Source organism: Poecilia reticulata, chromosome 7, assembly GCF_904066995.2.
Source record: "Poecilia reticulata chromosome 7, P_reticulata-male-v2, whole genome shotgun sequence".
Taxonomy (NCBI): domain Eukaryota; kingdom Metazoa; phylum Chordata; class Actinopteri; order Cyprinodontiformes; family Poeciliidae; genus Poecilia; species Poecilia reticulata.
In genome coordinates this window covers 13,871,176-13,895,985 of record NC_088836.1, presented here as the reverse complement: position 1 = coordinate 13,895,985, position 24,810 = coordinate 13,871,176, and the positions used below count along the sequence as shown (strand labels likewise).

At 40.4% G+C, this 24,810-nt stretch overlaps 1 protein-coding gene across 30 annotated transcripts in view; it reads left to right on the top strand.

The window, feature by feature from the left end:
* The first annotated feature begins 705 nt into the window (after positions 1-705).
* The window catches only part of kif1b (kinesin family member 1B), a 67,741-nt gene continuing 43,636 nt past the window's right edge, over positions 706-24,810 (top strand). For 7 of the 30 annotated variants that reach the window (XM_081608941.1, XM_081608940.1, XM_081608938.1 and 4 more), the window contains exons 1-15: positions 717-1,027; positions 2,573-2,727; positions 17,816-17,892; positions 17,996-18,175; positions 18,403-18,471; positions 18,711-18,889; positions 19,495-19,606; positions 20,999-21,076; positions 21,172-21,237; positions 21,395-21,412; positions 21,686-21,761; positions 22,168-22,246; positions 22,368-22,510; positions 23,072-23,113; positions 23,569-23,640. In XM_081608941.1, coding sequence (XP_081465067.1) covers positions 2,622-2,727; positions 17,816-17,892; positions 17,996-18,175; positions 18,403-18,471; positions 18,711-18,889; positions 19,495-19,606; positions 20,999-21,076; positions 21,172-21,237; positions 21,395-21,412; positions 21,686-21,761; positions 22,168-22,246; positions 22,368-22,510; positions 23,072-23,113; positions 23,569-23,640 — 1,297 coding nt within the window. In that variant the 5' untranslated portion in view covers positions 717-1,027; positions 2,573-2,621. Of the gene's footprint in view, positions 1,028-2,572; positions 2,728-17,815; positions 17,893-17,995; positions 18,176-18,402; positions 18,472-18,710; positions 18,890-19,494; positions 19,607-20,998; positions 21,077-21,171; positions 21,238-21,394; positions 21,413-21,685; positions 21,762-22,167; positions 22,247-22,367; positions 22,511-23,071; positions 23,114-23,568; positions 23,641-24,810 lie in introns of all 30 variants that reach the window. The other 23 variants (XM_081608922.1, XM_081608931.1, XM_081608917.1 and 20 more) reach the window with 11 other exon arrangements.

Below are 24,810 nucleotides of genomic sequence, written 5' to 3'. Positions count from 1 at the left end.
AGAAACCTCACACGTGTATTTCATTCTTACTGAATGAAATATGCAGACTCATCTGTCTGATGTTGGCCAAAGCATTTCCAGTTACATGTACTCAGTAAAATTGTTTATAAATACTAAGGAAAATAAATATTTTTACTCTATTTTAAGATTCAAGAACCAAATTATCTGTTACAAAGAAAAAAAACTTTATTTTGTAAAACAAATTCAGCTGAGAAAGCCCTTTTCATAATTATAAAATTGATGAATACTATGTGGCCAATTTAAGAATACAAAGTGTATAGTGTACTAAAAAATTATTTTAATTCAAAAACCCTTGTGCCGCTGGTGCTTTTCCGTTGTAGATATTAATTCAGATATTACATAAAAACATACAAAGGGACTGCACCATAAACCGCCATTTTTGTTTCCTTTATTGTTAATAAAAATAGTTTTGCAGGACGCATCTTTTATCATTAAAAAATATTCATTCAAATCCTCGCTAGGCGGCGCTGGTTTGCGGTGACCCTAGCGACACAGTGACAGCGGCGCTGGGGAGAGGTGGGGTAGAAATCCTGCAGTGTGGCGTCACGGTAGAAAAATGGAGAGAGAGGCTCCACCCACACCACAGATTTCCGATTTCATTGGCTCCTTGATGCCTTAGTCACCCACTTCTCTGCGCTGATTGGTCCGTTGGCCTGTCAGTCAGCACGCTGAAGGGGAGTTGACGTAATCTCTTCGGTAAATCAAGGCGATCCATCGATTTCCATTTTCGCTCGGGCGCAGACGGGCGGCCGCTTTTTTTCTGTCGCTACGGGGGAAAAAAAACAAGCTATTTCACCGAGTCACCTTGTTCACATTTTGTACTTTACATATCCATACGGCGGAGGATACCGCTATAATGGGTGTTTTCCACGGAAGAGGACATGGTAGCAGTTTACGTGTGTGCAGATTCTGATTAAAAAACACCAACAACACATCCTGACGCCCGCAAGCTAACGTTATTTCTCCCCACTGTCCGGTGGTGCCGCCTTGGATAGAGTCGTCAAACGTGAGTATGAACGATCGGACTGGGAACATGCATTATATGTATAACCTTAATGGTTGTTATGTCAGATTAATTTCTGCTGGCGAGCAGCTGTCTGTTGGTGCCAACATTAGTCATAGAGCTGCGTGTCTGTTACATATTTATGTCACGGAATGTTCGCATACTTTTATTTTATATGAAATAAGCAAAGTAAATGATGTTGATAGTTCAAAGGGGTTACGTTTATGCACAGTTGGTTAGCTGATAGCGCTTAATGCTGATAGAAACCCCAACCACAAACCTGTCGGCATGTCTTAGCAGTGTTCAAATGAACACATATTACAATTATGGTTTAAAACTCCAGTTGTCGTAGCCATTAAAAATGCTTTTAACCTTTCCTGCTGAATAAAACGTGAACAGTGCGTCCCAGCCTACGCTGCTAATGGGAGCCTTAACTCTTCTTCCCACAACATTCAGCAGACGAGGATTAGCCCACTTCTTAACATCGGCGAATTTAATTTCCAAGTATTAGAAATGGACGCTCTTCATTTGCACCAATGCAGAGTCGCATGCAGCAGACGAGACGGGGCCGCCTGGCTCGTTGTCCCGCGGTAGCCCTCAGCAAGAAAAAGGGGGGAGATAGAATTTCATGGGCGTATGCTTCAAGCAAGTATGGCTGACTGCTAGAATATGGAAAAAACAAGGGACCATTTGGGAATCTAGGGCTGAAATGGGCTAAAAGGCAACAGAACGAAACCCGGGTTGTAATCTAGTAAACTCATAGATACAGGGGCGACCTAAGATTGAATGAGGCCCATTAAAAACAATTATATTTGGGTGTCCACTTTTGCATGTTAGAGGGGGGAGAACATCCCTAAAGATGTAATAACTATTTGTAAGTTGGAAAATAGAACAGTCGGGCTCAAAAATAACAAGAAATTGCTTAATTCAAAAATTTTATTATAGGTATTGCCATGAAATGCTTAATAATCCCTGACTAATGTTGTCTTTTTCCGTAGTCGGTGTAAATGTGGTTTCTTAACTTGTTACAGTTCTTCGATTCAATCAAATGCTCTTTACTGTGGAATGTATTTTTACCATTAAAAACAGCAGTAAAGAAGATTCTGCTTCAAACTTACAGGATGTTCATCTTAGATTTCTTTTTTTTTTTTTTATCAATAAACATTATAAAAAGAACTGATGAATCTGGACATTTGTGTACAGTTATCTTAAAACATGACCTAATAGATTATTTGGCTGATTTGGGGAAAAAAGAAAATGTACTCATCTTCAAATAAGTTAAACATAGATTGTTTGTTGTTGTTGTTTGTGGGCACTAAAGTTTTAGCAATAAACCCTGCAGACTGACTACTGACTCTACACAGAAAAAAAAAGGAAAACTGTTACATGTCACAACTGACAGATAAATAATACGTCCTAGATGTTATTCTTATGTGCCTATAGGGCTAATATAGGATCTATGCATTAAGTGGATTCTGTTTAGCATTTTGGTAAAATACTTTTGATTACACAGATGCACTTATGCTGTTTTTTGTGTGTTTTCTTCAGGAGGAATATAAAAGCAGTCTTACTTGGGAGTCCGACCTGAGCAGCAAGAATGTCTGGGGCGTCTGTAAAAGTTGCTGTTCGAGTCCGACCCTTCAACTCCAGGGAAACGAGCAAGGAGTCAAAATGCATCATTCAGATGCAAGGCAACACTACAAGTAAGTAATCTACTGACACACACATGAGAGCATCCTCACAAACCACGTCTTTGAGTTTATGCAGGTTTGTCTGCACGTCCTCCCAAGTGCAGTTTTCTTCTGGAGGTCTTTTGCAAAGAGCCGGAGAATGAGCAAACTGAATGGTGGACGGTTAAGGCAAAACAGACTGAAAGGGAATAAAAGGCTTGCAGAGGGGAATCCCTCCCCCTCTGATTGGGGCCTACATGCCTGAGGAGTCTGTGGGAGAAATCCACAGTTGGTTCCTGATGGGGGTGAAACCCAGAGGTCACTTTAAAGACTGACCTGCAATCACCGCCCAGTTCATCGGGGCTTAATCACATCCATTGTTGTGGCTCTGTAGTTTATGATTGCACTATCTCTGGGCATGCACTTACTGTTTGTGTTGCACCTTCTAGATGCAAATAAAATGTTATAGATTAAAGTTATTCATTCACTTGGTGAACTTTTTACTTCACGTGGTTTTCTTTTTTTTTTTTTTTCCTCTCTGCCATTTTTCCGGAAAACCAAAGTGATTTATTGACATATTTACTAGGGATGCAACATTCAGTCGACAAAAGTTAGTTAAGAAACTCAAAGTGCATTTTCATTTTTTGTGTGGGTTCTTTTAAAATAAATTTAAAAAGCCCTGAATCGGTGCAATCTAAAATTTGCAAATCAGACATCAAATAAAATGGAAATCTGTATTGCGAGGAAAAGCCATCTCTGAATTTCTAGTTATTATTAACTTGTAATGCCCTTTTGTTGTAGTTTTTTCTCATCCCCTTTAACAACATGTTCAAGAGATGAGTAAGTAAGGTTGTGATGTACTGAAGCCAAAGTTTTGATTCTTTTATAGACCTCTAGGCCACAGGACTTTTAAACATGAAGAAGACGGGTTGAAACAAGCCACAAGGCTTCTATCAGTGGCTAATAAAAATAACTCATGCCAGATCGAGAGGCTGCAAATTAAAATAGTTTTAATTGAATAGGTCACATACTGAAATATTTTAACTGAGGCGTCCTTGTGGACATAAAGTGTGTCTTAAAAGAATGTTCTTTTTAAAAGTCATGTGATCAGCCTGCTTATTAGTGACCGTGAGTCATCAGGTGCTGTGAAGTATTAGCTGCCTCCTTAGTCATGACAGCGCTGTATGTCCTGCTTCGGTCCGATGATTAACTCAGTCCCCCCCTGACGCTAACAGAACCAGCTAATGACCCAGTAACACGACGTCTGACGGAGGAAACTTGTTTTTCTTGCAGTCTCTCTGGCTTTCCTCAGCTCTTCTCCTGTCAGTCTTATCAGCCTCATTAGTCTAAGCTTGTATGAATCTTCTATAAGATCAAGTGTCCCTCCTAGATGTGCCTCACTTGCTCTTTATCTCTCGCAGTCTACCAAAAAGAGGATTTTTTAAATCCTCTTTTTTTTTATTTTTTACTCCATATCCTCGGGTTTTCATCATTCCAATGTCACCCAAAAAGTAGCTGGAGGGGAAACTTGTGGTTTCTGGCAGAACTGCAGTGGCATATGCAGCGTTTTTCAAGGTGGGGGTTAGTCAGCGAGCGTGGAAGTAAGGGAGAGGAGTAGGCTGCAGCACCGCCTGCTCTACCTCCTCATCACATGGCCAGATTGCAGAGCAGAGAGAGAGGCTGGCAGGGAGCCATGCTCTTCTTTCATCAGGTCTTCATTGCAGATGGTATGCTGAGAACGCTGTCCTATTAGGATGCTGAGAGTTTTAACTGCACCTACTGGGTCAGACATGTAGGGGTTATTACATTTACGGTGATTTGATGTACACTACCTTTCTGCTCTAGCGGATCGCCTCAAACATCCTGACTTGTCGTATTTAGCAGAGTCGACAAGCGTGCTTTTAGTCTCAAATTCATAATGGCCTGTTTGAGACTCCAGGAAATACTTTTTTTGTTTTCTCTTCGTGTTTTCATAACATTGCCTTGTCTTATTTTCTTATCTCATGGACGTGACTTATCTGAATAGTTTCCAATTAGATGTGAAACAAAAACCTCCTCATGACTGATCACATGACAGATAAACCAATATGAACTTTATGCGATTTTGAAGAAGAAAACACTGTCAGTGCAGAATGATTAAATAGTTTATTTTATGATGTCTATTTCCAGTCTTTTTCATTCACCCTTTCTGTTATCTGTTTAACATCTCACTCTCTCTTTGAATCCAAATGAATTTCTGACAAATCTTGACTTGAAGAGGAAAAATGATTTGCCTTTTAAAATAAATTCTTTGGAATTAAGTTCTTGAAGTTTCAACCATCCGGTCATTGGTCAGGACTGATCAATCTGTTAATTGGATGATGCTGGTCAGCACCCGATTCCTCTGTGCTTCTCCGTCTGTAGTGTGTGAAACACCCAAATATCATCAGAAGTGCAGGCGAAAATCTGTCTTTTTTTTTTTACTGGCTGATTCTGATATTTTGGATCTGACCGACAGATTTTGTTTTCAGCCTTAATTGACGTCTAAAGGAAACTCTAATTTGATACATTTAAAGGATGGAGAGGAAAAACTGTATTTCTTGGTCTTGACCTCTGGATCATTGAACAGCACCATGCGAAAAAACTCTGACTTTAATCACTGGCTGGTTGATTTTGTGCTTGACTAAAAAATAAATCACATTATTGTGAGGTAATTCTTGAGTCATAGCTGCTCAATGCAATAAAACATGCTTAAGCAATTTGTACCTTGTGTTTTGTATAATTTAGCTCAATATTTTGTTAGAACTAACCAAACGCTGCTTTTAGCATGCATTTTCATGCTATTTTCCAAGGGTTTTCTGGGCTTAAACGGGACTGGCAGTTTTCATCGAGTTGCTTGGTCAGCATGTAGGTGTTTGGCAGATGTTTGCGAGGGGCCATGACACTCCCCCTATTGTGGTTGCTCAAGGGCATATGTGTCCATCCGTGTGCTTGTGTCGACAGCACAGAGCAAGAGAGAGCTGGGGGGCAAGAAGAGCAGGATGAGCCGTCTCCCCCCCCGTCTTTTCACAATGCACAGAGGGTTGTCAGGGATTGGGTGCATGCAGAGGAGCAGCAAATTGATTATCCAGCGTGCGCGGCCTCTGCAGCCAGCCTGGAAATAAGCAAAGGCCCTCTTTCAGTAATGGCCCTGAAACATACCAGAGCTAATGTGGTTATAAAGGAGAGATGTTATAGTGATCTGCATCGGTGTTTCAAATGTTAAATAGTTCCACCACGTCCACAGCATTCATTCATTCAGTTCATGATGTTCACGCTCGTCTCCATCTTGTTATGTAAACTATGTTGGTTCTAAAAAATCTTCTGATTACAGATCCACGACTCGTTCGTCTTTCAGATCAGATGAACGGCGAAGCCTTTTTCACATGTTCACGAACTGAATGCTGTTCAGTATTATGCCCAGTGTTGAAGTATAAATAAAGTGACAAGCGGATAAAGCAACCAAAAGGTCTCCACATCAATTAAACCTTCACCTTTCAGATATAGTTCTGCCGAGTGTCCTCTCAGTCAGAGCTAAGTGGTTGGTGACATTAGAAAATCCCCACCGGGAGTAAACGAGCTCTGCTCTGCTGTCTGTTAACGCATATGAACAGGCAGCAGAAATGACTTTATTATCTGCTATTTATGAGGTATTGACATTGAAAGGAATACTAGTGGGACGTTCAGGGAGATATTTGTTTGAGGGATAAACGTTGGTGCGATGAATCCTGTTCACACATGTACAATTGACCCAATTAGGACCAATAATCCACCAGACTTGCCTCGGGCCGCCACGCCCTGCCGCCGTAATCCTTCTGACCCATGTGGGTTTCCCTGGATATACTCTCCCACTGGAGAGCTGCATTTCTCAACTTTGATTATTTGTAGCGATGCCGTGACTTCTCACAAATATTCTAGGTTTACCTGTGCTTTTTAAAGGCTAAATTGGACATTGTGTCAAAATGGATTATGTTGATGGTAAATATGTTGGGTTATTGTTATCAGTTTTACACAGAGATGGCAACAAACAGAATTTTGAGGCTAGTTTGCGATCTTTGGTTTTGTACAGATTTGACTCGCTAATGCTAATTTTAGCCAATTCCAGTTTCTCTTCAGGAATTTTAATTTTAAGGACTATTTTCAATAAACAGTTCATTCCTTAGAGAATATTTATCCCTACTTTAACGCTGAAATTCCCAAAATGCTGTCTACACTCACCGTCCTGTCGTTTGTTGAACGTTTAGCTTTCTCTTGCACTCTTGCAGCCTGAATAAACAGAAACGCCTAAAAAGTTTTCTCTTTTAAAAGCTGATTTCAGCTTTTATCAATATATTGATAAATTAAAGAAGCTGTCTTTAAATCTGAACAGATTTTATGCCGATTAGAAGAGTCTACATTCGTTCCACATAAAACATTGAATAATCCAGCTATGTAGCTCCAGTTTCTCTTTGGATCTTTAGCTTCAAATGAGGATTGAAGAGATTTCTTACCTTTTTTCTCCAAATGTTTGGGGTGGAGTAAACATTGTTATGTCTCCGATTATTAGAAATTCAGTCGCTGTGCTTAAAAATAATTTAAAGTAATCTACTCTTTAAACAAAACGTCTATGATTTATTCAGTAATTAATTTTCAAATTACAAATCGGCATTGCTTAAAGCTGCACTAAAACTTTCCACTGAGCCATTGGGGCTTTGATAATTAGTACTAAATCATTTTTTTATTAATAAGTGTTTGGAAATGAATGAGAACTGACAACAAGGCAGTAAAAAGCCGCGAGAGGAATCCCACAGACTGGAATGCACTCGACGTGGCCGAGGTCAGAAGAGCAAAGTGATCAGTTTCTTCAAATACTGAAGCAGCTACGTAATCGTCGACTGCGCTGCGCCTCATGGATCTGCCTCGGTTGAGTAACCATATGTGTTTAAAATGGTCAGTTTTTGTAGCTTGTGGTTTGTCCAGGCTCTGAAGTCTGTAACAAGTATTTGTTGCAATAAGACAACAAATAGAAGAAGTACAACTAATAATGAGAAAAAGCAGAACAAGCTGTGTGCTCAGTAAAGGTTTGTTCTGTAATTCTTACAAAAGGACAAAGTGAGTAAAGGTGCCAAATAGCTGCAGTGTGTGAGAACACCAATTCTCTGCATTGACTTGCTCAGTTCAGTTCAGTCCAGTCCTTTCCTTTTTTTTTTTTTTTGTCTTTTTCTTTACAGCTCACATTTTGTTCCAGCAGCTTGCAAATGAGCTCGGTGCAATTGGAGAGAGCTTTTCAGAGGAAATATTGGATATCAGATGAGCTAACTCTTGAGCGAGCGAGTGGGGGTAGTTAATGGCATCCTCGGCAGCGGAGACGGTGCAAGTCGAGCGCGGGCGCCGTTCACGTGCGGCGCAGCTTGAGGCAGCATCACATAACCACGCTAAGGTTTACTGTTGTAGCAGATTGCTCTGACATGAACGACACGGGATTAAAAATGCTTGGTGCGTAGAATAACTTTTGTGAGCTTTCAGTAGAAAAAAGTGAATCATTGATAACAGAAGCTGCTTTTATTTAGGCTGGACTCAGACGGTCTCATTCAGGTTTGAGTGACTCAGGGATGCTGAGATGAGAGTCCTGGCATATCGGCACTCGCAGCGTCTTTTGTTCTTCTTATCACTGCAGATGGACCTTTATGAGTCTGCCTGTGTGTTTGGACTTGCTGGCTCCCTGAGGGTATTGCATGACGGATAAGAATGTAAACACCAATGTTTCGACTCTGTACTGTATCAATGTGGCACTGAAAGTGAAGAAGCGGTTGTTCTTCCTGGGCGTGTCCAGCTGGATGTAGATTATGTTTCATTGAAGTTAGTCAAATCCACCATCGCCAACGTCTTCTCCACACCACAGCCGGCAGGGTTTTTCTCTTTTCTGTTCTCTCCAGCCTGCATTCGTTCATCCATGCCTTGATGATGAAGCAGATAAAGGCATGTTTGTTTTTCCTGATACTATGCGCCCTCTTTGATTCTTTTACCTTTGCTTGGTTCGCTGCCTCGGCTCCGTTCAAAAGGCTGAACTTTCCCACATTTTAAGAGCACGGGGTTTTTGTGCCTTCTTTTTCACTGTTCTCACTCCAGAATGTATTGTTGTTTTTTCTCCCAGATTCTAAGGGTTGCATTCAGAAACGAGCTTCCCAGTTTTGCAGTCGTAGCACGGCTAGCTTGTTGGTGCCCAAGAAGCTCATCTTGGATTATTTGTGTGTGAACAAAGTTATTTTTTGTAACCATAATAATTTTGCAGATGTATTAACCCTTGTGCGTGCGAGGACTGAGGCAAACGTAGAGGACTGTGGCAAATGATACAATTTTATGCGTGTGTGGTTGGTTGGACCCCATTTCTAAACACAAGGGTAAAGGCAGCAGTGTGAAGCTGATTTTTATGTTCAAACATGCATAAATGCACAATAAAATCTATATGAAAAATCTCTCTCTTACTTTAGATAAGGATCAAAGTAAAGTTGATTCTGAAAGATTTCTCTGTCTCCTTCGTGTTCATGATGTCAAGATTATATAAAGGCAGAAAGCATTTAAAGTGAGAGTTGAGTTGCTGAGGGGATGCTGGTTGAGGAAATCCAGGTCACCGCTCTGTAAAATGGGCGCCTGTTGTGTGCCATGAATGCACGGGGCTGTGTGTGTGTTTCCCCCCGCCTGCACCGCCTCGCCTGGTTTACACTGTTGTTCCCACTCAGCTGCTGTGCCCGGATCATATGATAATCCCCATGCTGTTTTCAGGCAAATTGAGAAACTCCTCTGTCATGTTGAGAGATTTAGGGCAATTGATTCCTTTTGAATTTACTGATGATCAAAAATGAATGGATATTTGGAAGGCACAATTTCAATTTTTATGAGTATGGAGCACAGAAGCATCTGCTTACAGAAAAAATAAATAAAACATTGTGAAAGAACTGCTTCCTTTACAAAACTTTTTGTTTCGTTGTGTCAGATTTGCAATCTCACTTCCCAAAAGAGAAATTAAGAGGCTATTCTGAATGTTTTCCACGACACAGGATGTGTTGAGAAATATCTTTCGACCTTTGAGGCATCATTCATGAAGTAGAAAGTGCTCTCCTGGTTAGAGATGCTCTCGTCAGACTGCTGATCCTGACTCCTGAACAATAACTCTTGTACCAGATTCTCAAATGGCATTCTATATTTACTGGGAGCAGAGGGGATGTCACACTGTGTGGCATGGGAGAATCTGTAAAAACAGGACCTTATTAGTATTTTAAAACGGTACATAATGACCGTTGACGTTTTGATCTGGGTTTAGGATATATTCTCAGCAGCGAGCTTTTCCCTCTGGAATAAATTCTTGGATTTCCTGAAGTCTTTATAACATTTCCAAGCTCTGCGTCTTCAAAATCAAGTTGAAATCAAGCAGAACAGGATTTCTGTGCCGTGTTTATCCTGCCTGTTGCCACTCTTTGTCAACAAGGTGTAAAAACTAGTTTTCCTTTTAAAGGAATGTATTTCAAACTTAACAAATGCTGTAACTAACATTGAGCATTGAACTTGACCTCATCAGCACCAAAGATTATTGCTGCAAAATGGTAAAATGATAGCATTTGGTGCATTTGCTGACCGGGAAAAAAAGAAGAAGGTTTTTTAAAATTATTATTATTATTTTATTTTTTTTTATTTTGCCATTGTGGTAATAAATTTCCCCCTGTTGGGTTTTAAACCCAACACATCAGCTGACAGGCTGCCTTGTGTCCCGTCTCTTTGTTGAAGTTCTGTTTGTTTTGCTTCTGAATGGAGTTCTGCTGACTTGGCGTGTTTTCTCTTCTAGAAACCTCCCCTTCAGTCGCTGTTATTCTGAGCCCGGCCGCTGAGCCTGTCTAAGCTGCTGCTATCAAAGGCGCTTGCGCCCCCAGTTTGGTATCAGGGAGCGGTGTATGTAAGGTTTGGCTCGGGAGTTCAGCGGAAAGATTGGGCGGCTGAAATCTGTCCATTCCTTCCTGTCACTGACAGTCTGTCGGCATGCGAAGCACTAACTGCCATCTGCTGCTGTATAAATAGACAGCAGAGCAGAACGGGAACAGCTGGCGTAAAGACCAACACTGTGACCTCCTCCACTGCTTTCTAGTTCAGCGAGCGACCCCGTCTATAGTCGCTTTATTTACATGTATGTGTCACTTTCTTTTTTTTTTTGTCTGTGTTTGCCGTAGATCTGGGACGGGGACTAAATCAAAGTTCTTTTTTTTTTTTGGTAATAAGATTAAATGCAAATTTATGTTCTTAGATATGCTTTCAGCTACTGCTTTGAATTTCTGTCAGTAGCTTATAGGATTGTGCTTTTACTCCACTTGATTAAGTAGAGGGAAAACCTGTTGCCAAATGTGTCGAACCTGCTCTCTCTCCTACTTGCTGTCGCCTTAAACATCCGACACAATCCTTTTAGGTTTGATAGGTTGTAGGAGTTAAATGGGAATCCTGATCCACGCAAAGGTCAGCGACTCCCAAGTCCTGGAGGGCCGGCGTCCTGCAACTTCTGGATGCAACACACCCGATGTTGGCATGTCAGCGAGTTTTATTGATTTGATTCAGAAGATCTGGAGCAGGATGCACCCAAACCTTCCAGGACAAAGGAGCTATAGGTCTGCAGACTACTGCGCTTCAACATTAGCTTCCTTTAGCTCTTAGCTCCTGCTCGAGTTAGACCTGGGCACAATTATAAGTAAGTTATTCTTATGCTTTAAGACAAGTGTAGCCCTTTGTCTTTGTTGAGGAGTTTATATTTAATAGAACTTCATCACTTTAAAGTCGAATTATCCAGTTTGAGGACCTTTTTTCTCTAAACAAAGGGAGGGAGGAGGACAGCAGTGTGAAAAGAGTCATTGTTACAGAGGAGGACCGGGCACATAAAGCCTTGTCATAACAAATTACCTAATGTTTTCTGCAGACCCCGTTGTCAGCTGCATTGCCCTGCATTCAACTCTTTGTCCTGGTGTCTTCCTGTCCTTCTTTTTTTTTTTTTTTTTTTCACCTTTTGTTTTCTCCCCCGTAAGAAGAGAAATATGATGTGATCTGCCTTCTAACACTGGAGTTGTTTTTTTTTTTCAACTTTTGGTACATTCCTTCAGAGTTTCAGGTGTATCTCAGATGATTGTTGTTTGAACCAAATGTGTGCTTTAGAGAGCAGAAACCTTGTCACAAGCGATTTAGTAATGAACATTCTTCCGATGACTAGATAAACTCTCCTGTCTGGAAAGTTTCCTGCGTTTACGGAATATTTATTAGACCTCCGGCGAAATCGCAATGCGATCAGTGGGACACGTTTTCTGTTTTGGAGATGTTGTACGGCTTGTGTTGTGGTTGCCGCAAGCTCAGCTGTTTGTCAGATGTGCCAAGCAGTGCTCACACACTACTTTTAGCCCCGCATCCAGTGATAACTCTGTCACCCGCGCTGCAGCCTTGGTAACGGTCATCACACACAGACAGTATGCCATAGCACAAATGAAAGCGCGCAGAACATTTCTGTGGTCGCCTCAGCATCCACCTCGTTCCAGCCTCGTGCTTCCTGTTGGAGACTAAATAACCAAATTAGCGTTGCTGTGGTTCAGCTTGGCCTCATGTCAGCAGCTGTTTCGCTCCGGCGCTCATGCAGAAACGGTGACGCAGGCAGGCAGACTATGAAGATGTATAGGGAAACGGCATGCGGCTCTAATATGCTGCTGGATTCTTGTTTCTGAATCACCTGGAAATGGTGAGGAAAAGCAAAGGGAGTGACTCTTTTATGTGCTAACAAATAATAAATGCTCAGCGGGTGATAATTATCTCAGATATCCAGCAGATGTATTTAAGGCTGCACAATATAAGGAGATGATATTCTTGAAGATGTTGAATATTGCGATAACAATATCAGTTGTGAATAAGCCTGACACAATAAGCAAATAATCGATTAAAAAGACCTTGATCATTTCCATTTTGATTGGGTTTTTTTAACTGCAAATCTGTTTACAGAGACTTCACAGTCCATTTTATTCATGTGTTCAGTTTTGTGTTTTAAACTGTCATCTGTGGTTGGCACAGATTGATATAACAAGGAGACATTGTGCAGCTCTGGTCGCAGGCATTTGTGAACAAGTCAGAGTAAAAATCCAACAGTTTAATTTTTATTACAGAGAATAAATAAAACAAATTTGTAACACAATTTAATTGATGTTATTTAGAAGATTGCTTCTACAATGCAGCCTACAGCTTGCTAACTGTAGATTTAAAATAGCATTTCCTGAGTTGCTTTAGTTTTTACACCGTCATCGACTGTTCAGTCTTATTTCCAAACAGGTGAATCTTTCTTGTGGACAAGTGGGGCAATCATGAAAACAAATCTTACTGAATCATAAATTGTCCCAGAAATTATTGTGATAAACAATAATATTGCTGTTTGAGACCATTTTCAATATTGTTTGCAATACGCTGTTATCTAATATATTGATAACAGCATAATAATGGAAGTTCACCCTCTCATAGGATAAAATTTAAGTTACCGAGTTCATTTTAATTCATAATGAAATTAATTGATCTATGTTTTTGCGACATCCTTATTCACAAGGGGAAAGTGTTGATCTTCTTTCAGCCAGCTGTGCTTGTTGCCAAGTAAATGTCTTAACAACTCACCCTGGCAAAGGTCAATTAATGAAACTTCCTGAGCAGAAAGGAACAACTCTGTAAAACGTCACCAGCAGCTTTGTTAGTATTACTCACATAATTATTCATGTGTGTATTCTGCTGGTTTAATCAGTGTCAGGATAAAATGCTCATGTTGCTACTTGCTGAAGGATTGTGTTGCTCTTGTGGGGTTTGCAAGACGTTTGTCCCTGACTCATTTGTCATTCACAGAGATAGCAGGGAAGTTACAGGACAAAGTCAGAGTTGAAGTAAATGTTCATCCTTAACCCATGATAGAAGGACAAAAAATGTCTCTTTTATTCAAATCTTGTTCTAGTGCTTTAATTAGGCGATTGTGTTTTAACTCTAGCCTGCACTAAATGAAAATCTTTGAACTGTTTTCTCCCTCAATGGTTAAAGGCTGTTAAAAGTATTGAGGTTTTTAGAAAGTTTTTCTTTCATCGTACCGTTTTTACCTCTCTCTTAATGAGTTGAAGGAGAAAATCTAAATGAGGTAATACTTCATCTTCCTTTCATGCATGTTGGGTTAAATAGACACAGTATTTCTGCCACAGGATTGTCCATCTGGGGGTCTGACCTGTCCTTTTAATGTACCCGTGACATCAGGAGACACGTTGACGGTATTGACTTCCTCCTCCAACGTTGAGGCAACTGGAGTCAGGCTCCCTTCACTCTGAATGAAATAAGATTGCCATGGGAAATGAAATGCTCAAATGAATTACCGCTACATCAGCTGGTGCGTAAGAGCAGACTAAGAAGCTTTGTATTCAGCAACAGACATCTCATTGAGCAGAACATTTTCTGAAACTCCTCGCATGAGCCGAACATGTTGAGCTGCCGAGTGCGTTCATTTCATGCAGCCGTCTTGGTGTTTGCTTGTTTTTTCTTTTCTTTCAGTTCTGCAGAATTGTAAATCCTCTTGATTGTCTGCACTGTTTTTAGCCGGGCATTTCTTTGTTTCCTTTTAAAGTCTACATATGAGTTCACTTCCTGCCACCCTCCCCTTCTTGCGATCCTAAATTGGCATTGATCAGCCTGAGCGAACAGCTAGCAGTTCCCTAGAGGTTCGCTTGAAAAGAGAGGCTGATGTGTTCAGCCATTTTAGACTCTCTCTGCCCGTCTCAGGTGAAAGGCGAAAGCTTTTAGTCCCCATCTGGTGCTTGGAGACCTCCTAACAGCCTAATTAGGGAGGTGTGTTGTGTTTTTTTTTTTTTTTTCTTCTAAGCTTTCCTGCTTGGATTATGAGACCCCATGTTGTATGCTGTAGCAGAAAATGTCTGCCAGCTATAACCAGCTGAGTGATGCTCTCTGGATGGCAGGATGTGGTTAGTTAACAGCTACCTACCTGGCTTTGAAATGGAGAGCTCCTGTGGTGTGCTCGCATAATCCCAGTCCTAATTTTGGACAGGATCTATGGATGCAGTGCAGGTCTGATTGGGGGAAAATACGTTTTCTTATGGCCTTTTTTGGCCTTCAGTAGCTTTTCTTCACATAACATTTCAGTAAATTTTAAGTAAATTGTCTCAGTTATATATGGATCCTTTAAAGCAAGTAAAAATCAATGACGAATTCTGACTGTATATGAAGTATATGATGATATTAACGGCTACACCGGCACACCTTTTGTATCAGTGATTTATTTAAAAAGCCCGGGGTAGAGAAAGTTATCATCACTTATGGGATCCGACGCTATAAGTGGCTTAATGTCTTAAGTTACAAATCCCTCAGCTTTTCAGAACCGGCTTTTCTGTATGTTTCCTGTGTTGGAACCGCCATAAGCCCAAAATCCATACTTAAATTGACCGTCATTGTTCACAGATCTGTATTTTAAAGCAATTCTCAACGATCAGCGATGAGGAATGCTCGAGAGGAGAGAAAAAAAAGGGAACGCAGTGTGCCGCATCCTCCGACCTCCCTCTCCCCCCCGTCCGTGCCAAGTTGAAGTTGTTATGGCAACCGGAGTCTGGTCCTGTACCTGTTGCCATGGTTGAGAGGGACAGATTTTATGACGTTGTTTATGAGGCAGCAAAAATGCGTCTTCCGTCTCAAGATGGAGGAGTGCAACTCCTGCTGGAGTTTAAGTGGAAATGTGTCTGCGTTTACTGCAGACCCGCTGGGTTTGTTTCCTCATTGAGTCAGTTTGTGACATCCAAATATGTTATGAGTTGTAAAATATCAGAGGGTATATGCTGGTTTCTGGTCCAAAAGGATATTTTTATTGCTTTTGTGTGCAGTGGCATCAAATCCTCCTCCTATCTTCCTCTTTAATAAGACGCTGCTCATCTGATACATTGACGCAATGACGCACTGTGAGTGATCAAAAGTGGCGATAATGCTACATAAGAATGACTGAATACCTTTTTATTCTAAACAGTAACACCATACCTCTGACATGGATCCAGAAATGCTCTTTAGGAATTTCAGAAAGTGCTTTGTCCTGCTGGAATGCAGTTGTTGATTCCCTAGGCTGAGATTTTCCCATCCACCTGCCACCAAAGCTCCTCCGTCCCAGTGTCTTTCATTCATATTGCTATGCAGCCTCTCGAGCTAAGGACGGCAGCTCATTAATAGCAACTGTAGATTGTTCCAGGAAAGGGCAATAGGGGCGTTGGTAACCCAAACCCCCCCTTGATTTCTTCACGCCAACTCTCCAGTTTCCCTCCGGAGGCAGGTCAGAGGTGAAAATGGTCTTTATTTAGCCACCCATCTCTCTGTATCCTCTTCCAGGGCCCAATATGGAAGCGGCGACCGAGCACCTTAACCTGAGGCTTGCAGAGCGCGGGAGCAAATGCATCATTTTTATTTAAAGAAAGCTCGTTTCGGGTGCGGACGAAATCGTCGCGTATTAAATGCAAAGCAGCTCAGAGGACGCGCAGTGCTTTTCTGTCAGCATGATGTGACCCACGGAGGGCGATATGCAATCCCTGTCCCTCCTCTTCTCCTGCATTATTGATAAGTGCGCTGAAATCCTCTGAGCATGTAAGCCACTCTGCTGGCGACATCTCGATGCAAAAAGCCTCTCAAGCACCCTGATGTGAAGGAGCCAAAGGGGCCTGAATTTGCTCATCAGCTTCGGGACACAATTAAATACAACAACGCTAATTGCAGCCCTGGAGCTGGCACTACACACCTCTTCTGGAAGATTGCAAATACAAACGCAGCATGGACACATTTAGTATAATGCTCGTAATAATAGTTTGGGCTCCCTTGCAGTGTTTTTAAATGAAAGACGAGCAAACATTCGCTCTAAGCTTTCGGCCGCTGTAGTGTGTGTACATGCAAACAGAGCAGCATCCTACTCCGTCTGCAGCCTTACATTTACATTTACAGCACGCAGCCTTGAAGCTAGGACTCTTGTCCTGCGGGCACCAACCGGCGTGGTTGAGGGGGACGACATACCAGACATGGTAGCAGATTCTTTCCCGTCAAGAAATGTGTGTGTGGCCTCGGGGACCGGCTGGGCTGTGTGGAAACTCTGTGTCAGTACGTTTGAAGCAGGTGAAATGTGGCAGAAGAAGTTGAGCATGTCGGTACTAAAAGCCAGGTGTGTCACGATAACAAATAAATTGTCCCAGAAATGATTGCGACACATGATAATATTGTTTAATAACAATCACTGTAGTGTAATGGCATTATAATGCAAGCTTTCCCTCTCAAAGACCAATTAAACTTTAATTTTGTAAAGGCCATGTAACACTGGAACTGGAAGACATTTTAAATATCCAAAATAAAAACACAACAACCGAAAACAATAAATAAAACTGAAATAAAATGCAACTGAAATCATAACTAAAATTTATTATGACACCGCTTCAAAATATATTAATCATCAAAATAGAAATAATGGAGCTCATTTTAATTCATCATGTGATTCATTGCTTATTGCGACAGCAGGTTTACTCACATCTATTAGTTATTTCACTCTGGCTTAACTTTAATTGGAGAATAAAGACACGCTGGCTGGGAAAACTTGAACCGTTTCATGTTCTCTAAAAAAGATAAAAGCAGATGTAATGTGTCACTGACTCGTGACTTTTAGGTTCAAATATATCACGCCTGGTGCTGGGATTCAAAAATGCCTGTTTGGCAACAAACCATGAAATAAACAGTGGATAAATGCATATTAGAAATTTCTGGTTGTTTTTTTTTTTTTTTAGGTCTGATTTGCTGATTCAGATTTTATTTATTTTTAATTAAAGAGAAAAAAGTGTGCAACGGGTAGTATTTTTAAAACCAACAATTTTTTTTATTAATTTTAATTTGCTAGTTGACATTTAAAAGCCATAGAAGGGAATGTGTAATTTATTCTTTGGTTTCATTATAAATGTTACTCTCTCACTGTAGGTTTTAATTGAAGCTGTATGAACAAAGATGTAATTGGTGAATCATACCACCCCAGATGTTTTTAACCTTTTTCCTTATTTTTCCATCACCTCCTCAGCTATCCTGAACCCCAAAGCCCCCAAAGAACCAGCAAAAACCTTCAGCTTCGATTACTCCTACTGGTCACACACCACGGCGAGTAGACGCACAGATCGCTGGAAAACTTATTTTTAATATCTATTAGTAGCCTAAACAAGCAATAGAAATAAATCCTATTGATTTATTTCCCACCTTGCAGCCAGAAGACCCCTGCTTTGCGGCACAGAACCAAGTGTACAACGACATCGGAAAGGAAATGCTAGAGCATGCTTTCGAGGGCTACAACGTCTGCATCTTTGCCTACGGCCAGACTGGAGCTGGCAAATCCTACACCATGATGGGCAAGCAGGAGGAGGGACAGGAAGGAATCATTCCCATGGTTTGTGTTGTTTTAGATTGTTTCACACAGAATAAAGTATTTTTTCTGAATTATTAGAGGTGTTCTCTTGAATATTCTCTTTGCGCATTTTTATTAATCATTGAGATCATTTGATTAAGTTGTTAAATGGTTTGCCTTTTTCACTTGCTTTTTTTCTTTTGTCCCTTCTGTTTATTGTTTCCAATTCAGTCAATGTGAATTAACAATCTTCTATTTCTGTGTTGCAGCTTTGTGAAGATCTATTTGAGAAGATCAATGAAGACTGCAACAAAGAGGAGCTGTCCTACTCAGTGGAGGTAAATTTACAGTTTACAACGGTCAGCCCTCCATTGCCAACCTGGTGACATACTCACAATATTTAGCTTTTCTTTTTTTTTTTTTCAGCCTTTCTCTCCCAAAGAAAGTTTCAAATATAGATTGATGTACCTGTTTTAGAGTTACTAATATGTTTTTTCCAGAACCTAAACTCTGAGCCTTGAACTTAAAATATATGCTGACATATTTTGTAAACATTTTTTTATTTTTTATTTTTTAGGTGAGTTACATGGAGATCTACTGTGAACGGGTGCGAGATTTGCTCAATCCTAAGAACAAAGGGAACCTGAGGGTGCGAGAGCATCCGCTGCTGGGTCCCTATGTGGAGGACCTGTCCAAGCTAGCTGTTACATCCTACACAGACATTGCTGATTTAATGGATGCAGGAAACAAAGCAAGGTGAGTTAAGCCCCTATATGTCAAGGTGACACACAAGGGAAGATGGGGATGTATAGAATGATTGGTAAAACAATATTAACCCTAAAGTGAGTTCTTCCATCATCCGTAATGACAGAATGAATAGTTTAAGATGCTAGATGTGAGTTCTCCAATGATGCTAATTCACTTCTCATTCATTCACTGCTAACCAACATTTTACACATGAAGAACTTGGAGAATGTGAAACGCGTGGATGTTCTGCCGTGTTGAGAAAGCTGCTGTGGGGAGGAGTGAACTCTGCTTTAATCTCCCTCTGCTGACTCAGAGGGCTTATATCCAGAACGTGGCGTGCAAAGCCTGCGTCTCCCCTGTGGCCGTTCTTCTCACTGTGCCTTGCACACTTTCTGTATGGAGTCCTCACAATATTATCCCCCTCCGCTACACAAACTAATCCCCTGGACTCAATTCACCCTAATAGGTGTAAAGCCCCGAGACGATGGTGCTCGTAACACCCAAAACTATTCATACGGCTTTTTTTCACAACGGCTAATCTAATAGAGGTAGCATCAGTTTAATGTCTGTCTTGACGTGATTCGGTAACCATGCCCCTGTGTGCTGACACACAGAACTGTTGCTGCTACCAACATGAACGAGACCAGCAGCAGGTCCCATGCGGTTTTCACCATCGTCTTCACACAGAAGAAACACGACAGCGAGACGGACCTCACCACGGAAAAGGTCAGAGCGGGCAGTAGCCCTTCGCCAGCTTAGAAACATTTATCCTTTGTGGTTAAATGTTGAGAGTTCATTGTTTTTCACAGAGTCAACGATGGCGCGATTGTTGAAATTAAAGTAGCAGAAGCAGTTTTATTTTTTTAAATGCATACTTTACTTTGGAGTTTTTAATAGTTTCTAGGATGTCCTTATTGGTATTATATGACTCAGATGCTCATTTCTGTTGATCACCGGCTAAAAAGTAAAAATTCAAGTCTGCTTTTTAACTTTACATACTTTAGGTGGGTTTGGCATGAATGGATGGATGAATATTTGGGAAAATAGTTTAGTGTGGTTTATTGCCCACACTAAACCACACTAGTTTAGTGTGATATAGGGTGTGTAATGCTGGTGGCCTGTTTGTTTTTTTGGAGATCCTGAGAGCCTCGTTAGCATACATGGCTTCATGAAATCCTTAACAGCAGCAGATACGCACTAAAAATCTGATGAACTCCACAAGGAAATTGAAATTGGCCCATCATTTTGTTTTTCAAGAGGATAATAAATCAAAAATATTTAGCCCAGTCAACAAAGAACGGGTTCTTGTATCCTGACCATTGCATAGCCTAAAACTAAAGGATTGCCTAAAGAAATGACAACAGGGGTATTTTGATTTTTCACCAGTGACTTTTGTAAAAAACCCAAAAAACCACTGAATGAGTGCCTTTGAAATGTATTATAATTTAAGAAGATATTTGCATTTGCTTTTGCCAGACTGGCTTGAACAGCTGTTTAGAAAATTTACATTCTGTAGTGAATTTGTGAAAATGATTTAATTCAGCCGTGAATGGAGAACGGGGGGAAAAGGAGCCATTTTAGATTTGACTTCCAGCATTTCCTCTGACGCTGTAAAGACACAAAGATTGCTGTTATTTTGAAAACAATGGCCATTGTTTCTAGCCACTCTGTCGGTTTTTACTGCCAGGCTGCGTCTCATCAAACAGGAATGCTTAAATGTGTATTTGGATGAATTTTAACCACTTGCTTCTGAAATGTTAATGTTTCTCTATAATTCTTGGTCCTCTTATGTCAGTAATGTCCTGTTTAAAGTGATGTGTTTAGGTTAGACTAACTCTGATCTAACCTGGTGATCACGTTTCGTTCAGAACCAGATGGCTTCGACTTCCCAGTTGAACAATAAGTGACGGATAAACTCACTGGGTTAGATTATAAAAACAGTTTGTTAGTTCTGCATCATGTGTTTATAGCAATATAATCACTGACTAAATTGTATAAACAAGAGTCATTTTATTTTATTTTTTTGTCATATAGACTAGCATCCTTTAGACTTCCTTAATGCAAGTCTAATTTATTTATAAGATCTGGCATCTTATAGATTTTGCACTCTCTTCTCAGGTCAGTAAAATTAGTCTGGTAGACTTGGCAGGAAGTGAACGTGCAGATTCCACTGGAGCCAAAGGTACCAGACTAAAGGTAAGAGTCTCATCTAAAGTGGCACGAAGCATCACCAGTCAGACGGCGGATGTCATCCCTAAGTGTCTTAATTAATATGTTTTATTTTATTGCAGGAGGGAGCAAATATCAACAAATCTCTCACCACATTAGGGAAGGTCATCTCTGCCTTGGCTGAAGTGGTAAGCGCTTTATTCCTGATTTTCCACTTTCTGCCGGTTCTTTCCTCTCTTGAACTTGACCCTGCATTCTCGGGGCGTGTCGTTTGTCGCCTGGCATGCTGTAACGTCTGCCCCTCTGTTTTCTCTCCTCTTGTCCTTTCAATGCCTGCTTACACAGGATAACTGTACCAGCAAGGTAAACACTTTGACAGCTAAAGGACTAACGTGCGAAAACAGTCATTCATTGATGTTCATATTGTTAAAGTTGCACGGTCTCAACTGTTCCTGTTTCATCGCCTAATTTTCGGTGCTTTTAGGCAACATGCAGAATTATGCCGACAGTCATTAGAATAGATTTCTGCCTGTATCGTCATTCACAGCAGTTTTTTTTTTATGAAACATCATTATTTTGAGAATTCTTTCAAACTTATTTCCCAGCTTTAATTTGAGCAATTTTGTTCCTTTGCAGAGCAAGAAAAAGAAAAAGACGGACTTCATTCCTTACAGAGATTCTGTTCTGACCTGGCTGCTGAGGGAGAACCTCGGTATGAACCCTAGTGGTGCTTAATAAATGTGCTAATCTGTTGAAATTTTCATCTCTCATGTGTTTTGAAGTCTTTATTTTTGCATAGCAAGTGACCCATTTGTGTAACAGAAAATGAAGTGGCAATATATTTAAAAAAAATAAATAAATAACCGAAGCAAGTGTGCCTTACCCTGAGCCAGTTTAAGAAGAACACTGTCAGCAGACTGTATTTCAAACTAATAAGACGAGAAGCTCCTTCTATCTTCGGAAGAGGCATTTAAAGAGCACAGAGTGCATCTTCAGTCCTTCCTCGATATAGTAAATTTTACTATTTAATTTACCGTAGTGGGGGGAAAAAAACAAACAAAAAAAAAAAACAATATTCAAAGTAATGACTGAAGTGCCTCGTCAACGTTTCTCATCAGGTGGTAATTCAAGAACAGCCATGGTAGCTGCCCTCAGTCCTGCAGATATCAACTACGATGAAACACTCAGTACACTTCGGTAAGGTTATTGCTATGAGCTCACATTAACAGCAAAAAAAAAAAAAAAAAGAAAAGCTGAATAGTTGAAACTCTCACAAATTAATCCTGATGGGGATTTTTTATTTTTTATTTTTTTGTAGCTACGCTGACCGAGCCAAGAACATCAAATGCAACGCTGTTATCAATGAGGATCCCAACAATAAGTTGGTGCGTGAGTTGAAGGATGAAGTGGCCCGACTGAAGGAGCTGCTCCGCGCTCAGGGCCTGGGAGACATCCTGGACAGTGAGTGCACAGCCACACTGCTCAGCCATCAAGCTGGCAACAACTTCTCTGTTCATTACTGTCTCAAAGCTCTGTGCCATTCACGTTCCCTCCTATCCAAGTGTCTGTACTTGTGCTTAATTCAGAATAATATGCTTTCAAAATACACTTTGATTGGTAGGTATTGATTTATTATTTTCTCCTATAAAATTTGTTTTTGGGGTCCCGATGGAAAGTCTGCTTTCCTCTACTGTGCCTGACAACACAAAGTAAACCAGATGGAAATATCCCACTTCATTAGCTACACACAAGAGTAATGGCTCGCAGGCCTGTCAATTAGGAACAAGACAGCAGTGTCAGCATGAATAATTACAAAGTGTCACAATGTATAACGAATTGCCTCCTTGCTAATGTTTGCTTATATCTTGTGTAACAACTTGGCGCCTAACCAGTCAGTCTATGACCTTGCGTCTCATCCTTGTCATCATTTCCATTTAGCGCTAAAATATTTCTCCAAGTTATTCCTCTCATACTAGCACTGACTTCTGATCCTTCTCATCTCTTCCTGCTCCCTCCCCTTAGTTGATCCAATGGGGGATGATTACCCAGGAAGTGGAATCAAATGTGTGTATATGTGTGCCAGTTGTGCTCTGTATATCACCATTTGCCAAAATTCTAAAGGCTAATTGCTTAGGACCCCCACTGCTTATATATTAAGTCTGCTGCCAGCTTTGCATGCATTTGCTTAAAAGCCATAAATGGCTTAAGAAATAAGACTCAGAAATGGAAGGCTTTTGTAGGTGGTCTGATTTGGCAAAGGCTGGCATGCCAATAGGTTACTATGCTCCGTGCTTGCTCTTCTGTTATTTTTTCTTTAAAATGATGGGGTGAGGCAGCTGCTTTTTTTTTCAGGTTAAATCCTACTATGTATAAATTTAAAGTAGTACATCAGTCTCCGCCATGGATCATTCTATAATCATGTCTCACCTTCTCTCACTCACTGTCTGACGCTTCTTTTTTGTTGCCAGTGGCTCTTTCTGCTTTTTATTCTGTTTTCTTTCACTAATCATCCACCGCAGGTGACACTGCTCAAAGCTTTAGAATGGCACTTCTGAGTTCTCAAAGCGAGGCTCAGATCTACGTACGGAAAGGTGCATATACTTTTACTTATAAGTAGTCGCTTCAGAAGTGTGTATGTATATGGAGTTGACTAACGTAGTGTGCTTTAATAGTTTGAATAATTTTGTAGTGTGCCCTCTGCTAATACACCTCTGCCCTCTCTTTGGAAATGGAACCAAAAGTAGTTGCTCACTTGCTCTTTGTAACGAGTGGTGCAAAGTTTAGGAAAATCTAAAGTTGTTCGATTTCAAAATTTTATTATCACATCCTTGGTTTTTTGGTTTTATATATAGGAACATGTAAAAGTAGCAAATTTTTGAGTAAAAGTTAATTTGTTTTTTTCTTATTCACTATCAAACAATTGCTAACTAACTAAGCAATTAGTTAGCAATTGCTAACTATTTTTTCCTCACTTTATTAGCTATACACAAAAGTGTTAAAAGGAAAATTATGAGGTTGCAAGTAAGACTATGTAAATGGATAAGGCTAATTGCTAATCTTAGCTGTTGAGTTTTAACAATTTACTACCAATTGTTGCCATGTAGCTTTATATAGAGTCCTGTGAGTGGACTAGTTGAGTTAGAGGAGAAAATGTTGTGATAATTCTTAAAGACAACTGATAATTTTAGCTTGTACAGTTTAAACATGTAATGTGTAGTTGCTTCCAGCTAGACAGCTAAGCTAATGTTAGCAGCAAGCTGATTAGCCTTAACCTCTTTTGTTTCAAGTGGGAATTTATTGAATAAAGTTGTGTATAAATCATCTTGGTGAACTTATGTTGGCTGGAAGATTCACATTGAAGCTGTAAATTTTAAGCAATTGTAATTGTAATTTTCAATTAGCTTGGACAATAATTCATGTTCAAAACATAAATAATGAATCATTACTGCTACTCTGTAAGGTTTTCTGTTTTAACAAAGCCTACATGCCCTACATGAAATGATCACTCCTAATTTTATCCTCTGTTTGAGTGTTTGCGTCTCCTAGAGAGCACATTGCAGGCCACCTTAATTAACTTCATGGCCGTCATTTGAACCTTCCAGTGAGGTAGCTGCAGCTTTGCTGTGTTTCTGGCTCTGCGACCAGCATGTGTAGAGCAAATTAATCAACCAGTCTGCAGGCTGAAGTTTGGCAGCATGTCTGTTGGTTTCTCTTCTTGCACTCTCTTGCAGTCTCCATCTCACTTCCATCCTGTAGTTAAT